Source organism: Silurus aristotelis (genome assembly GCF_946808225.1).
Source record: "Silurus aristotelis genome assembly, chromosome: 2".
Lineage (NCBI taxonomy): Eukaryota > Metazoa > Chordata > Actinopteri > Siluriformes > Siluridae > Silurus > Silurus aristotelis.
The window spans coordinates 36,509,082-36,524,265 of record NC_139575.1 but is presented as its reverse complement, the minus strand read 5'-3'; the positions used below and the strand labels follow the sequence as shown (position 1 = coordinate 36,524,265).

At 40.9% G+C, this 15,184-nt stretch overlaps 1 protein-coding gene across 4 annotated transcripts in view; it reads left to right on the top strand.

Moving 5' to 3' along the window:
- The first annotated feature begins 293 nt into the window (after positions 1 to 293).
- scn1lab (sodium channel, voltage-gated, type I like, alpha b) overlaps positions 294 to 15,184 on the top strand; it is a 46,531-nt gene continuing 31,640 nt past the window's right edge. For 2 of the 4 annotated variants that reach the window (XM_083524295.1, XM_083524293.1), the window contains exons 1-6: positions 294 to 689; positions 9,107 to 9,429; positions 10,234 to 10,353; positions 10,454 to 10,542; positions 10,881 to 11,009; positions 14,040 to 14,131. In XM_083524295.1, the coding sequence (XP_083380421.1) occupies positions 9,160 to 9,429; positions 10,234 to 10,353; positions 10,454 to 10,542; positions 10,881 to 11,009; positions 14,040 to 14,131 (700 nt within the window). In that variant the 5' untranslated portion in view covers positions 294 to 689; positions 9,107 to 9,159. Of the gene's footprint in view, positions 690 to 9,106; positions 9,430 to 10,233; positions 10,354 to 10,453; positions 10,543 to 10,880; positions 11,010 to 13,674; positions 13,767 to 14,039; positions 14,132 to 15,184 lie in introns of all 4 variants that reach the window. The other 2 variants (XM_083524294.1, XM_083524292.1) reach the window with 1 other exon arrangement.

The window sequence follows — 15,184 nt, the reverse complement described above, 5'->3', positions numbered from 1 at the left end:
GGCACAGACTAACATAATGGAAAAATATCTGAAATGTATAACAAGATAAAGCTCATTGAAGATCATCTGAAGTTTCCTTTTCCTTGTACGTCTTCTGGCACACAGTCCAGTTTGATCCGTGTTGAGACCTTGACTGCAAAATAATAATAATAATAATTTGCTATTGTTTTTATGAGTATAAACAGATCCATCCATCGTGCAAAATTGTAATAGTAATAATAATAAACATGACCACGTCCCTGGTTATGTCACGCAGAATCTGCCCCGAGTTGCGCGCGCGGGTGGGGTCGACAGGGAGATAGAAGAAAGAAGAGGAGGAGGCTGGTGGTGGTGGGGGGGGGGGGGGGGTTGAGATGAAGGATGAGGTTTAAAGGTACACCGGTGCACGCGCACACAGCAGCCCGTGCGACAACCGGAAGCGCCTATAGGCGACACATGGGCAAAGACGACCGACGAGCTGTTTTCACCGGATAATCAACGAGAGGCGCGCGCCCGCTCGCCATTAAAACCATCACACCGCGTGGGGAAAGAAGAATTTCTTTTCTCTGGTTTATTTTTTTTCTTTTTGCTTTGGACCACTGAAGGGAAAAGGAAAAACAGAGCCGAGTGGATCCTAAAATGTAATAAATATATCCAGCAAATAAAGAAGAGGAAGGGAATCTGCAGGCGCACAGAGAGGCTTCGCCATGGTGAGTGTTGGCTTCATGTATCAGTGGTGAAACATCTAGAAAAAAACAAAACAAGAAGAGAAGGATGAAGAAGAATGCAATCGGGGATAATGGCAGGATTTGCGAAGAGTCTTGGATGAGAGGTTTGGGGGGGTTTGATTTGCCCTCAAATCTGAATCATAATAACAGGAAGGATGGGGGTCGATTACAAATAAATAATAATCAGATCAGATTTTAAGGAGTATCTTCAGATCGCAGTGTTTATGTTTGTGTTATACGTGTATTCACTGCAGGTGGATCTGTTCTTATTATTGTATATAAGTGATTATATTTTACTGTTATTATTATTATTATTATTATTATTATTATTATTATTATTATTATTATTATAATTATGCGCTGTTTGCTATATGGAGGTTTCAAAGGATCGGATTGTCTGATGCATAGACGCTCTAAATTAATGAAATCTGATCACTCCTGATCTCATTTTTCAAACAGATTTCTATGTTTTGGTTTTTTTTTTTTTTAGGGTGGGGGTGTAATGAGGGTTCGGACTGGTGTGTGTGTGTGTGTGTGTGTGTGTGTGTGTGTGTGTGTGTGTGTGTGTGTGTGTGTGTGTGTGTGTGTGTAGGTTGTGCTGGGATTTGATTATCGAGATTTGTTATTACATAAGAATTTCTAGGCCCTGAATCTGATTTATTGATGAGGAGTGTCATTCGGAAAGGTGACCGTCCCCCCGTCCCCTCTTCCCCTCCTTCCATATATTTCTCTCTCTCTCTCTCTCTCTCTCTCTCTCTCTCTCTCTCTCTCTCTCTCTCTCTCACACACACACACACACACACACACACACACACACACACACACACACACTTCCACACCCACCACTCTTGCCTGCAGAGAGGGGAAAAAACCCGAAAGAATACCGAAAAGTCCAAAAAGTGCATGCGCCTGTCCAAATCGTTCAGGTACCAATTGGTCCCAGGGACATTTTTTTGTTTGTTTTCTTCATTTATTTTTCCCCATTTGATATTTTTAATGCTCACCCTCATTCCCCCCTCATCATCATCATCATCATCATCCTCATCCTCATCCTCCTGCTGCTCAGTATAAGAAGGCACGCCCAGAGACGTTTTCGTTGTCGCCTAGACACCATTTAACCCTTTCCGGTGCGCCTGCTTACATCAGTCCCCGGTTTTTTTTTTTTTTTGTCCCCTCCCCGCGCGCTCGAGCTCGAAGTGTCGCGAAGTCTTTTTATTATTATTTTTTTTTTTTCGTTACCGAAAGATGCTGTCGGGGAAGGAGGAGGAAAAACCTGGGACGCGGGCGCGCGCGTGCAGTGCAACCCTGTCCGTGCGCGTGCGCGCTCGTGTGTTTGTGCGTTGAAGATAAAAAAAAAAAAATGCATTCTTTTTAATTAGAAGAGTTTATTCTTATATTTAATTCTTTTTTTCCCCTCCTGCGCGTTGGAAAACGAGCAGAGACGTCAACATGGCGAACGGTAGCTGCGCCCGTGCGTTCCGACACGAAGCCGTGACAGTCAAGGTGAGGCCTTACCTGCCTCCTAGAACACACGCGCAGACGCACACGCGCGCGTGCACACGCACGCACGTACGAGAAAACGCGAGATGCTGTTCGCGTATGAACGTGCCAGATCTAAGAATGGGAGGGGGGCGGATGTGTCGTGGGAGGCACGCGCTCTTAGGTGACCTTGTCTAGCATCCTTAATGATGAGAGGTTTTTTTGGGGGGGCTTGGATATAACCCCTGATGATCGAATTGGGTACGTGAGATCGTGTAGCACATCACTTAAAGATTTCTGACGTAGAATACGTTTTTCGACCTCTCAATCTCTCCATCCTACTTGTTAATGATGAAAGCAAGCGACCTTCTGTTCATCCTTCTGATCATTTCTGCACGTCGGTTCGGGTCTCTGAATTGTCTCAGGAACACATTACTCACCTGTAGATTTTATCACGCGCGTTTGGCGTGGTCTAAATCATGGGCGACGTTTAAAGGGTGTGTGTGTGTGTGTGTGTGTGTGTGTGTGCATGCGCACGGGTGTGTGAGCGTGTGTTATCCTTCGCGTACACGCACACACACACACACACACACACACACACACACACACACACACACACACACACACACACACACACACACACACACACACACAGTGTTTATCATCCGCAAAGCATCACTGCAAAGTGATGGAGATGGTGTGTGTGTGTGTGTGTATGTGTGTGTGTGTGTGTGTGTGTGTGTGTGTGTACGTGATTATAAATCGTGTCTAAATCAAAGTACAAAATATGTAAAACGATACACGATACGAGACCCCTGCCAAGACAAGAGTCTGAAATCATTTAAAATCTGATACATGATTTATTATGTTGAGAAATAAATCAGGGAGCATAAGTCACCTCAAAGCTCCAGGGTTCGATCCTGAGCTCTGTGCATGTTTCCAATCGCATTCAGTTTTTTCCTATAGGTTCCTTCTACCTGCTACAAACATGCTAATGGTTGAGGTGGACTGTCTGTATTAAATATTGTGCTAAATTGAGTAATTTGTTTGTGGATTTAGTAGGAATTATTGCACTTTAGGGATCAGGGTTCCTGGGATTGGCTCAGGATCCAACATGACCCTGACTGGGAAGAACTGTGGATAAATGATTGAAAGGAAGATATAAATCAATTGTATAAATATATCTATACTTCAAGATGCTTGTTTTTTTTGTTAGTAATTGAAATTTGTGATTCAGTGCTGATGGGAATGCGAAATTGAGAACATTCGACATTCAAAAGCAGGAATCTACACTGGAATGTTCAACATTGAGATTGAAGGACCTCAGACAGTATGATATAACTGAGCAGAGTAGAAAGAGAGTTTCCTTTGTCCGGTTCTTCTCAGGGTTTCTTCCTCGTGTCTTCTCTGGAAGTTGCTGTCTACTCTGTCTGATGCGAAGGATGTGAAGGTTGGAGATGACGGTTTGTTTGATCTAATGCGATCCGGATGCACGGAGAAAATTCCGGGTTTTAATACAATGACTAGATGGATGTGTGTTATAATTCTGGCTGTGATTTACACTCTGGTGTTGGACTCCATCTTCTCAGTGTGGACAGTTTTAATATTTCCTAGTCCACATGCCTACGCCTACAAATCCACCCACATCCACACACAGTTACACACAGTTACACACACACACACATGCTCAGATTTGTGTAAATATGAGATTACCAGAGCAATTTGCACTTGAAGCTGTTTATCATAACCTTTCTTCAGTTTTAATGGTTCTACTGGTTTTAATAACGGGTTTCTCAAGACTTCTTTGGATAGATAAGAGATCAAGGTTTCCTTGAAAGGCGTGTATATACAGTAGGTTAAACTTCAAACTTTTATGTGTAGAGCAAGACTTTTATTCTCCATAAGCACTAACAGATCATTGTACACTCCTTGGCATGTTTCTGTTCTTTGCAAATAACCTGTTAAAAGATTGTGATGCATCCAGTTCCACAGATAACAAGCTGAAGATCCATTAAGAGAAATATCAGGCGGAGGCTTAATTCAGCGGAATAAATAGCCGGAATTTAAGATGCTAAATGGTCTGTTTAGCTAAAACCACCAAGTCGCAAAAACATTCTGGGGAAACTGTCTATTGACATGGAATATATAAGATGCAGTATATTTGTGAGAATATTTTCGAAACGAAACTGCGGCATGGTCTATAAAAGGTTGGAGACCCCTGTGCTTACAGACAAAATCAGGGATGATGAAGTGACTCTAGTTTGCTGATAATCTGTTTCCAACATATCTACTGTACAAATGTCTGGCGTTGTTTGGGAAAAAACACACAATTTTATGTTACTTGAGAACACACCTAATTGCACTTTGGTACTGTTTAAATACAGAAAGTCTAAAACCTGCTATAAGCGAAAAACCGCGATAAACAAGATGCTATTTTATCTATACAGTACTGTACTGTATTAACATTTTACTTCATTTTATAATTGATAATTATATTTTTATTCATATAATTATTTAGTGAGATTCAAACCAGGGGATTACTGTAGTTGCCAGATCACAGATAATTTTTATATTGAATCCTCCATTCTGAATTTCAGCACCGGGAGCTGACCAGTTTTATATAACCAATTTCGAAGCCTTGATTTTTAAACTCTTTCATGTTAAGCATTTAATTTCGGGTTTTCAGATACCACTTTTATCGTTTTAACACAGATTTGGTCTCTGAAACCTTATTAAAACATATTATTTAATATATATTTAAATTATATATACATATAAAGATTCTTTATATAATTAAAGGGTTAAATAGTCTAAATGTGACCCTTGTGCATTTTCAGTACAAATAATTGATATGTGTCATCAACATGCTCAAGTATTGTGATGTATTTTTTCCTAACCATGCTATGGGGAGAATAAAGGTTCCTCATTGGTTCTTTGAATGTTTAGGGGTTCTGAGCATGCTTAAGTGTCTCTGTTTTAGGGTTCTACATGTGTCCTAAGGTAAAATGGTGATCAAGGTTTCAGGAGGCCATTATGCAATGAAATGAAATAAATTGTGTTGAGTGAGTCAAAGAGGAAAAGGAAATGTAAGCTTGAATATTTAGTAATTATTCTGTAAAAACAGCTTAATTTCATTTCTTTAAGCTTAAATGAAAATACAATACATTTTCAGCTTCAGTAGTAAAGTCTTGAACTGAAATGCAAACAAACTTTTTTTTTTTTTTTGGTATTCCCTGACGTCTTTCTGTCTCTGAGAGGTGTGTTCAGGCCACTGGGAGATGATGTGCAGAGACGTGGCGTTCTGTGTAACGACTCTCCCGAGGTTTGTCTCAAGGTGGGGGGTTTTGAGGCTATAAAGCTGGTGTGTGACCGAGTTGTTTGTGACTGTGCTCTCAAATGGGAACACTGCACTGAGGCACTGAGGCGCTGTAGTGGGAGAGACGAGAGGACAAGAAGGCAAACACACACACTCACTGTATGTTCTGTATCTGTGGTCTTAGCATCGGATGCGAGCCAGATACGTCCCGGGTGTGACGTAGATCAAAGACATTTACAATCGTAGAGAAATACCAAACACTATGCAGCTGGACCCAACCCCCTTACTGAAATGGCATTTCCGTACGAATGACTGAACAAATCAATTTCTGGTTTAATTACTCCCCAAATATTATAATTGTGTAAAAAAAATGGTGTTGAGTATGGAATTAAACATGCTGTTATAGGGAAAGATTCAACAGTCTGTGATGAAGTGGAGTTACTGCTACACCACTCCCAGAAATGAATCATTTGCACCACAGCAACTCTCCAGCGCTGATGAGGGCTAGTTTCAGCTCACTCACTTGTGGGTTCTTAAATCGTTTATAGCATTCTATGTTTGCTTGTCAGTGCGGTTACTGCAGTTAGTGAGTTTAACAGCCACACATTTCTCATGAACCTAACTTCTGATTCGCAACACGAAAGCTCACCAGACGAAGATAAAACAAAAGGATTTAACCAGAAACAGCTTTAACTGGAGTGCACAAATCATAGTGAGGCAGCTAGCTAGGAAACATGGTAGCTTAGTGTTTAAGGCTCTGGATTCCTGTTCAGAAGGTTGGGGGTTCATGAGCCAGTATCTCCAAGCTGACACTTTTGGGCAAGGCCCTTAACCCTGTATGCTAGGGGGGTGCTGTGTCATGGCTGACCCTGTGCTCTGACCCCAGCTTCCTAACATTGCTGTAATATGCCTTTACGTTTAGTTAGCTAGCTGATTTGCTACGAGTTAGTGGAGGCTTTTACAGGATCTGTTTGTAAAGACTGGAGAAAGAAAAGTAAATCATTTGGCCATGTTGTGTGCAAAATTTCAGTTGCTCCGTATTCATTTCATGTTGAGGGAATCTAATAGTACTTGAAAACGAATCAACAACATCTGACAGACCAATCAGATTGGAGAATTCTGTGTTATAAATAATTATACACATCGAGATGGACCAGAGAATTGATTTATCATGGTGCTGCCTTGAGTTGTGACCTTTCTATACCCTGCCCCACACCATAAACATTACATTTGGTGTGTGTGTGTGTGTGTGTGTGTGTGTGTGTGTGTGTGTGTGTGTGTGTGTGTTCTGTATCTTTGCAGAAGCACTCGTGTGCTAAAAGCTGAGCAGTGAGACTAGAAGGAGTTGGGTTTCCACCAGGGGCTGATCACTTGGGCGTGTCCATTTTATTATGTGCAATAAATGGCCAAGTGAGACTTCATAAAACACATCAGTCTTTCAAACAACTCCAGCACTTAATTTCTCTCAATAATGTAGCAGTAATATGGTGACTTTGTTTTCTTTCATTCGTCCATCTCTCTCATGCTCTTTATCTCCCTCTCTCAGTATCTAAGTCATCTATGATTTCTTCCTCCCTGGGTCTATATGCACACAAATTACTGCACTCTGTCTCCGTCTGGACTCTCAATCACCATTTTTCATTTTGCCAGTCACATGATCATTCCCAGATTTCACCACACACCATCACGTCAGACAGTCTTGCCGCCTTTAGATAGAGCTTGCTTTTTATTTCGTTTTTATTTTCCATGAACAACATCCATAAGGGCTCGAGCGACCCGCCGACGATGGTATGCCAAGAGATGTTTCATTAGCTTGTAATTTTGCTGACCTCGCCATCTCGTGTGGCTCACTACGGCCGTGGGTTCACCCATAAATTCTTCATGTCTCATCAGTGGAGAGATGCGACTCGAAGAAGAGCTTGTCATACTTAGGGACCAGGAAATCGCCATTCCGGGGAAAGAAATGTCTGATTTGGTGGAAAAAAAAGATTTTTTTTTTCAACTCAAGGCCATTTGGTGTTCTTGTTTAAACAGATTGTTTCTTATTATATTCAGACAGACAGGATGGCACAGATATCAGGGTTAGTGTCGGATACACTGAGTCCATTTGGCCTCCAGCTAAATAAAAAAAAAAATGAGACAAAATGAAATCACCTTGTGAAAGTTAAATCCTCAGTGGGTATTTTTGTAAAAAAAAAAAAATAGATGATTGCTGAGCTGAGCTGAGCTTCTGTTAGTCACCTGTTCATCCTGTGATAGCAATCGACATTCAGCGCTGTGTCAGGGACATCAGCAGAAATTGGCAGGCTGAATAATCAACGAATGAACGTCATAAGCCAGCTCAGATATGCTTAACGTCATTAACTTCACACACAAAAAGACATCTCACCACACGATGACAACCGGCCAATCAGGACTGAGCGAACAAAAAGAGTCAGTATAAGGATAAAAAGTCTTAAAATTATTTAGGGGTGATGGGATTCATGACAGTCTGATGACGTGTCTTTTATCGTTGATGTTTATGTTTGGGCTACAGAGCTCATTGACTGATGGTAGCAAAGGGATGTGTCAGTTTTTGTGTATTTTTATATCTTAAATTTGGTCAAAATTCAAGGCATCTGCTTCTGCATGTCCTCACTGTATATTTATTTCTCTAAAGTGGGTTATAGTTCTGTATGTGGAGATCTGGTTTGTGCCAATGGTCTGGATCTGAGAAAAATTTAGAAAATGGATGCTGTAGAGCTAAAAAAAAAACACTGACGGTGGCCATATTGAATTTCTCTCCAATATTAATTCCATGGTTACAGCCATTCAAAAATATCAAGAAAATATTATCAAAACCAGACAAGATTATCGGATGCTATCTTTTGCTGCTAATTGCTAATATTTTTCGCTCCATTTTTTTCAGGATAATCTTCAGAGATCCAAAATGTGGAACTTTTTGTGGTCAAAGATACAAACCATGATGCAGTTACCAAGAAAACAAAATCACTAATTCAGTTTTCGGAAACAGAAATGCAATGCAGCTAATATCAGGAGATGCAAGCTAGCATAACGTACTAGTAGAAGTATCTACAGTCAGGAGATTTGTCAATTACTTTAGAATTTACAGGCATTTGATGGAAAATATAAATTTCTGTTAAAAAATAAAAACTAGTAGGCTGGTGAACTAATAGTTGTTGCTTAGCTTAGGTTAAGCTTAGCTTAGCTGTTGTTTATGATGTTTCTGACACTGTTAGATATGCTGGTAGCTCTATTAATCAACAATATTTTACAGGCATATTATTTTTTATTACCTTATTAGGCCTATTATTTTTTTTAACCTCAGAATGAAAAATGATTATCTTGAAATTTATATTCTGGACCAGACGGTAAAAATAAATATGCAGATTAGATTGATAAATATTGATCAATCATCAAGTATTAAAAAATTCAACCACTGGACTTGAACAGACACTGGTTTTCTAACTAGAGTTTATCTAGCTAGCTTAAAAAAACCTCACTTATAGGCGATCTGGGTTACTTTGTTTTTTTTTTAGCAATGCCTCGTGCAGAAAGCACGCAAAGACGTCTCAATCACCAATATATTTTTTTATTGTTCCAGCTCCCAGTGTGACTGTAGGCTAGCTGGTCCGGCTCCAGGAGCAGGATGTCAATATGGCTGCCCAGCTGCTCGTTCCTCCCGGACCTGACAGCTTCCAGCCCTTCCTTCCAGAATCCCTCACTGCCATCGAGCGGCGCATCGCCGAGGAGGCGGCCCAACGGTCCAAAGGCGAGAGGCGCAGCGATGAAGACGACGAGAATGGGCCCAAGCCCAACAGCGACCTGGAGGCAGGGAAATCCTTGCCCTTCATCTACGGAGAAATTCCCCCTGGACAGGTGTCCGTACCTTTGGAGGACCTGGACCCGTACTACAGCAACCAAACAGTATGAGAGCGGGAGCATAAAAAGGGGGAGGGATGGCCAGGGAAGGAGATGTGGAACTAGCTTATGCACTGAAGGAACTGAAAAGTGTAGGATAGGACAGAGTAAGGGATCAGATCAAAATTTAAAAGGAAGGTATGAGGTAGAAAGAGATGATGATAGAAGGGATGTTGTGAAGTATAGAAGGAGAGAACATGGAAGTGAAACAGAAAAGAGAGCGGAAAAAGTGGTGAAGGGAATAAAAGCATGGGGACCAAATGAAAGATTAAAGAGAAGTAAGAGTCCAAAGAGAGAAAAGGCTATAGGGAAACTAAGGCAAAGGATAGAAGGATACCTAGTGGGAATAGGAGGATGACAGAAAGCAAGGAAATAAAAGGTAAAGCATATGCAGGAAGGAGAGAAAAAGAAGGACAGGAAATTAAGAAAAAAGTATGCAAGGAAAAAGGCGCAGAAACATAAAAAAATATATATTAATGCTTCCATTTTTTGAGACCGATTCGACATGTAAACCTTTGACCTTAGTAATGTGTTTAGTGATTGTCTGATTTTAATTTCTCTTAAAACCAGAGTTTTTATTTATCCACAGACTAAATTCTCACAACACTTATGAGTATAAGCTGCTTCAATTACAGACAATTAGAAGCTGCATCTACCGCCTGAAAACCTTTCCAACCCAATATATTCAGGTTCTGCTGAAATGACTTTAACATTAGATTAGGCGTTATATATTCAGCATATCTGTGGAAAAGCTCTGAACTCGAGCAAGGTTTTAACCACATGCCTGCTGTAATGCTTTGTGTTTTCCAGACCTTTATAGTATTGAATCGTGGGAAGGCGATATTCCGCTTCAATGCCACGCCTGCCCTCTACATCCTGAGTCCATTCAACCCTCTGAGGAGAATCTCCATTAAAGTGCTGGTGCATTCATATCCTTCAGAAGCAGAGTACACTAATGAGAGGAACGGTGTATGTTTTGGTATACAAACTGTGTGTATATGTAATGTAAACCCCTTGACTATGATCCACAATGTTCAGTTTTGTGATCATGTGCACCATCCTGACCAACTGCGCCTTCATGACGCTCAGCAACCCCCCAGAATGGGCCAAGAACGTGGAGTAAGTCATGCCGTGTTTATTAACGCATTCATGGAAGTCATTAATGGTGAAGTCTGAAGTGTTACTAGACATGTAGTAATCATGGAATTCAGTTGGAGAAAGTATGATGAAGCATGTGGCTTTTTTCTAGTGTACATTGCTTTAATCAAGGGCATGGGGTCAGTTGAAGGGCAAGAAGGAGGAATTTTTCAGTTTTTTTTCAGTTTCCTTCTCCAGAGAGAGAATTTTTTATTTTTTTTAAGTGACCAATTACCCCTTAAAGTTTAGCGTGCATGTCAGTGAATGCTGAAAATGTTTATTTGATTGATTACATGTTTAAGAGCGTTTTTGCCCTACAGGTACACTTTCACAGGGATTTACACATTCGAGTCTCTGATTAAGATCCTGGCCCGCGGCTTCTGTGTGGGAAAATTCACGTTCCTGCGAGACCCCTGGAACTGGCTGGACTTCAGCGTCATCGTCATGGCGTACGTGTCATTACCACTTGTCTCTCCTGTTACACATACAGTAAACTAGTCATTGCTGGTACTAGTACAATCACCATACATAACGCCGTACATTGTTTCCAATAAATGTAGCCAAAAATGATTTTAAATGTCGATCGGCCGAGAAGTTTAAGATTTGCTTGAAGGTGAAGTCTTGTATAGCGAACAAAATTGTTCATGAATTGTATCTTGAACAGACTCGGTGGTTTCTGACACTGTACAGGATAACACAGTGGTGTATGGAAAAGTGGACAATATATTGCCGAAGGTATTCACTCACTCATCCAAATCATTTAATTCAGGTGTTCTAATCACTTTACTTGAGTGAATTCCAGTGTTGTACCGTGACAGGTTGCCACTTTGCAATAAGTCCAGTAGTGAAATTTTCTCGCTACTAAATATTTCACAGTCAACTGGTAGTGGTATTATAACAAAGTGGATTTTGAACAACAGCAAGTAAGCCACCAAGTGGTAGGACACGTAAAATCACAGAGCGGGTCAGCGGATGCTGAGACACACAGTGCACAGAGTTTGCCAACTTTCTTCAGAGACAATAGACCAATCCAAACTCCATGTGGCCTTCAGATTAGCTTATGAACAGTGCGCAGAGAGCTTTATGGAATGGGTTTCCATGGTCGAGCGGCTGCATTCAAGCCTAACATCACCAAGTGCAACGCAAAGGTGTAAAGCACGCCGCCACTGGACTTTAGAGCAGTGGAGACGTATTCTCTGGAGTGACGAATCACGCTTCACTGTCTGGCAGTCAGATGGACGAGTCTGGGTTTGGCGTTTGCCAGGAGACCAGTCTGACTGCATTGTGCAAAGTGTAAAGTTTGGTGGAGGGGGGACTATGATGTGGGGCTGTTTTTCAGAATTGGGCTCGGCCCCTTAGATCCAGTGGAGCCTGTGATCCAGGCCTTCTTGTCCAACATCAGTGTCTGACCTCACAAATGCGCTTCAGGAAGAATAGTAAAAAAATAGGGTTAGGGTTACCTAAACCTTGTGGAAAGCCTTCCCCGAAGCTGTTCTAGCTGCTAAGGGCCAACATTATATTAAACACTATGGATTAAGAATCGGATGTTACTCAAGTTCATTTGCATGTGAAGGCAGACGAGCGAATACTTTTGGCAATATTGTGTAGCTTAAAACTCATAGCTGCCATCTTATTACTCTGTGTCGAGTAGCCATTGAAAAATTGTAAGAAATTTTGAAAGAAAATATCAATATCACATGATTAAAACGGTCAGAATGCCAAGCTTTAGCTGTACTTCTAACTTAACATTAGTTTGCCAGCATTGGAAATAAATGAGTTCAAGTGTCAAATAGACTTTTGATTATCTTTTCTCCTGACACTGTAGGACACACCATTACCTAAAAAAATTGACAAAATAGATGATGTCGACATAAAAATTGTTTTGGCGTTCAAATTGAATTTATCCTCTATTTACATTCCTAACTTACAGCCATTCAAAAATATTAAGCTAAATATTATCAAAATCATCGTTTGTTCGTAAGTGAAATAGCCATTGCAACAAACAATAAGTAGCGGACAAGATTATGGCGCTGTGTGTTGATGCTAATTGCTATTTTTCACAAGGAAGCTAGCATAAAGTACTAGCAGAATTATCTTTTCTGAGTCAGGAAATTTGTCAATCACATAGGAATTTACAGGTTATAAATTTTTGATGAAAAAAAAATCTACTAGACTAGTAAACTAATAGTTGTGACTTAGCACTAGCACTTTCCCAAACAGGCTTGTTGATGAGGTTTCTGACATTGTAAGATGTGCTTGTAGCTCTATAAATGAACAACAGCATTGACAGACCTAAAAACAGTCACGGTGGCCATCTTGAAAGTCTTTTTCCTCAGAGCTGGTGTTTGTAATGGAGAACGGTTTTATTATTATGTTTTGAGTTGTGCCAGTCTGTCAAATTCGGTTACCTCAGAATGAACTCGGATTGTTTTATTTATATTCAGGCTAATTTCACACAGCCGGCCTGTAGCCTTAGGTGGTTAAGCACAGAAATAGAAGCAATGACGAAGCAGATAAAGTGTTCAGACAATTAAACAAAACAACAACAAAACAAAACACACTGAAATAAAATGCAGAGTAACCAAAGTAATAGCATGCTAGCATTAACTGCTAGTCAAGGTCATGGAGGTAAAATTTAAAATGGCAGCCACTTTGAATCTAATTTCTGCTCTATATCGACCCATTCCTCACAGCCGTTTAACAATTTAAGAGCTTTAGATGGAAAATGTAAACTAAAATCTACAATAAATAAAAATCTAACGACTGATGAAACAAAACCAGCTTGTTCATGTGGCAAATAAATGATAACTGATGGCAATTTCTTTAGTTCTTTTTATTAATTGTCCATGTTACATCATCTAGGAAAATTAGCTTGCTAGCTTTGTTAGCTTCAGGACAGCAGACATCTTGGCAGATCGACTACATTTATGACAATTGTGTGACTTTCTCCAAATCTTTTCTTTCAGGATTTTTAAGCAGAATGTATACCTGTTGCGCTTGAAAATGCCATGTGCGACCATTAGTGTATGTGTGTGTGGGATGCATGGAGTGTGTGAGTGTGTGTGTGTGTGTGTGTGTGTGTGGCCTGTGGTAACTCTCTATTTGATCCTACAGGTATGTAACTGAGTTTGTAAACCTAGGCAATGTGTCAGCTCTGCGCACTTTCAGAGTGCTCAGAGCGTTGAAAACAATCTCAGTTATCCCAGGTAAGGGCTGTGTGTGTGTGTGTGTGTGTGTGTGTGTGTGTGTGTGCGCATGCCTCCTTTTTGCGTGTGTGAGAATGCACATGCACAAGGTGTCAGTCAGGTGTGAGTCCATGTGCGACGTTTTCCCTCTTTTGCAGCCTTGTCCTGTCCTAACGTGTGTGTGTGTTTGTTTGTATGTATGTGTGTGTGTGTGTGTGTGTGTGTGTGTGTGTGTGTGTGTGTGTGTGTTTGTGTGATCCTCCCTCCCTCTCCTGTCCCCTCCCCTCCTTACAGATATGTAACTGAATTTGTGGATCTGGGCAATGTCTCTGCACTGAGAACCTTCAGGGTTCTGCGAGCACTCAAAACTATTTCAGTGATCCCAGGTGAGAGCTAGTTCTCAGTTCCCACTTCCCAGTTCCCAGCTCAGGGCCAGAGGCTGCCTCTCTGTCCATCCCAACTCTCACTCACGCCATCCCCCCCTTCCTCCACTAGCCTCTCTCACTCATTCTGTCGCTCCTAGCGGCTTGAGAAAAGCAGGAATCCATTCACTCGGAAACAAAGAAACAACACAAAAAAAAGAGAGACAAAAGGATTCCAGGCTTTTGTACAAAACATTCTGTAGTGTTCTTCCTCCTTCTGTTAGACTCGGCTCTGTTATTTCCTACAGATCTCCATGTCTTGGGGAATAGACAGGCCTTTTTACTTTCTCTTATTGTTTTGCATGAGACATTGCTAAAGGCTACAGTGTGACGTTTGGAGGACTTCTTTTTTCTCTTCTCTTCTCCTCTCATCTCTTCCCTTCTTTTCTGATATCTTCTCTCAGCATCTCTTCAATTCTCTTCTGTTTGTTTATATTCTTTTCTCACTTTCTCTTCTCTTTTTTCTCATCTTATTTGTCAGCTTCTCTTCTCTGTTTGCTTTTCTCTTCTCTTCTCTCGGATTCTCTTTTCTATGTTTTCGTCTCTTTTCGCTCAGTTTCTCTTCGCTTTTATTACTTTTCTCTTCTGATCTAATCTCTTCTCTTTTCTTCTCTTCTCTTCTCTTCTCTTCTCTTCTCTTCTCTTCTCTTCTCTTCTCTTCTCTTCTCCATTCTTCTCTGTTTGCTTTGCTTTTCTCTTCTCTTCTCTTCTCTTCTCTTCTCTTCTCTTCTCTTCTCTTCTCTTCTCTTCTCTTCTCTTCTCTCAGATTCTCTTCTCTTTGTTTCTTCTTTTCTCTCTGGTTCCCTTCTCTTTTGTTTCTCTTCTGTTCTCTTCTCATCTCATCTCATCTTTTCTCTTCTCTCCTTTCTTCTCCTCTTCTCTTGTTGTACGTCTCCTGTTTGAGTTTTGTGTGCATGCGCTCCGCCGCCGGTCTGTTTGATTTCGTGTTGTGTGAGTGTGAAGCATGGCAGCTCTTTGCCATGACACACACACACACACACACACACACACACACAC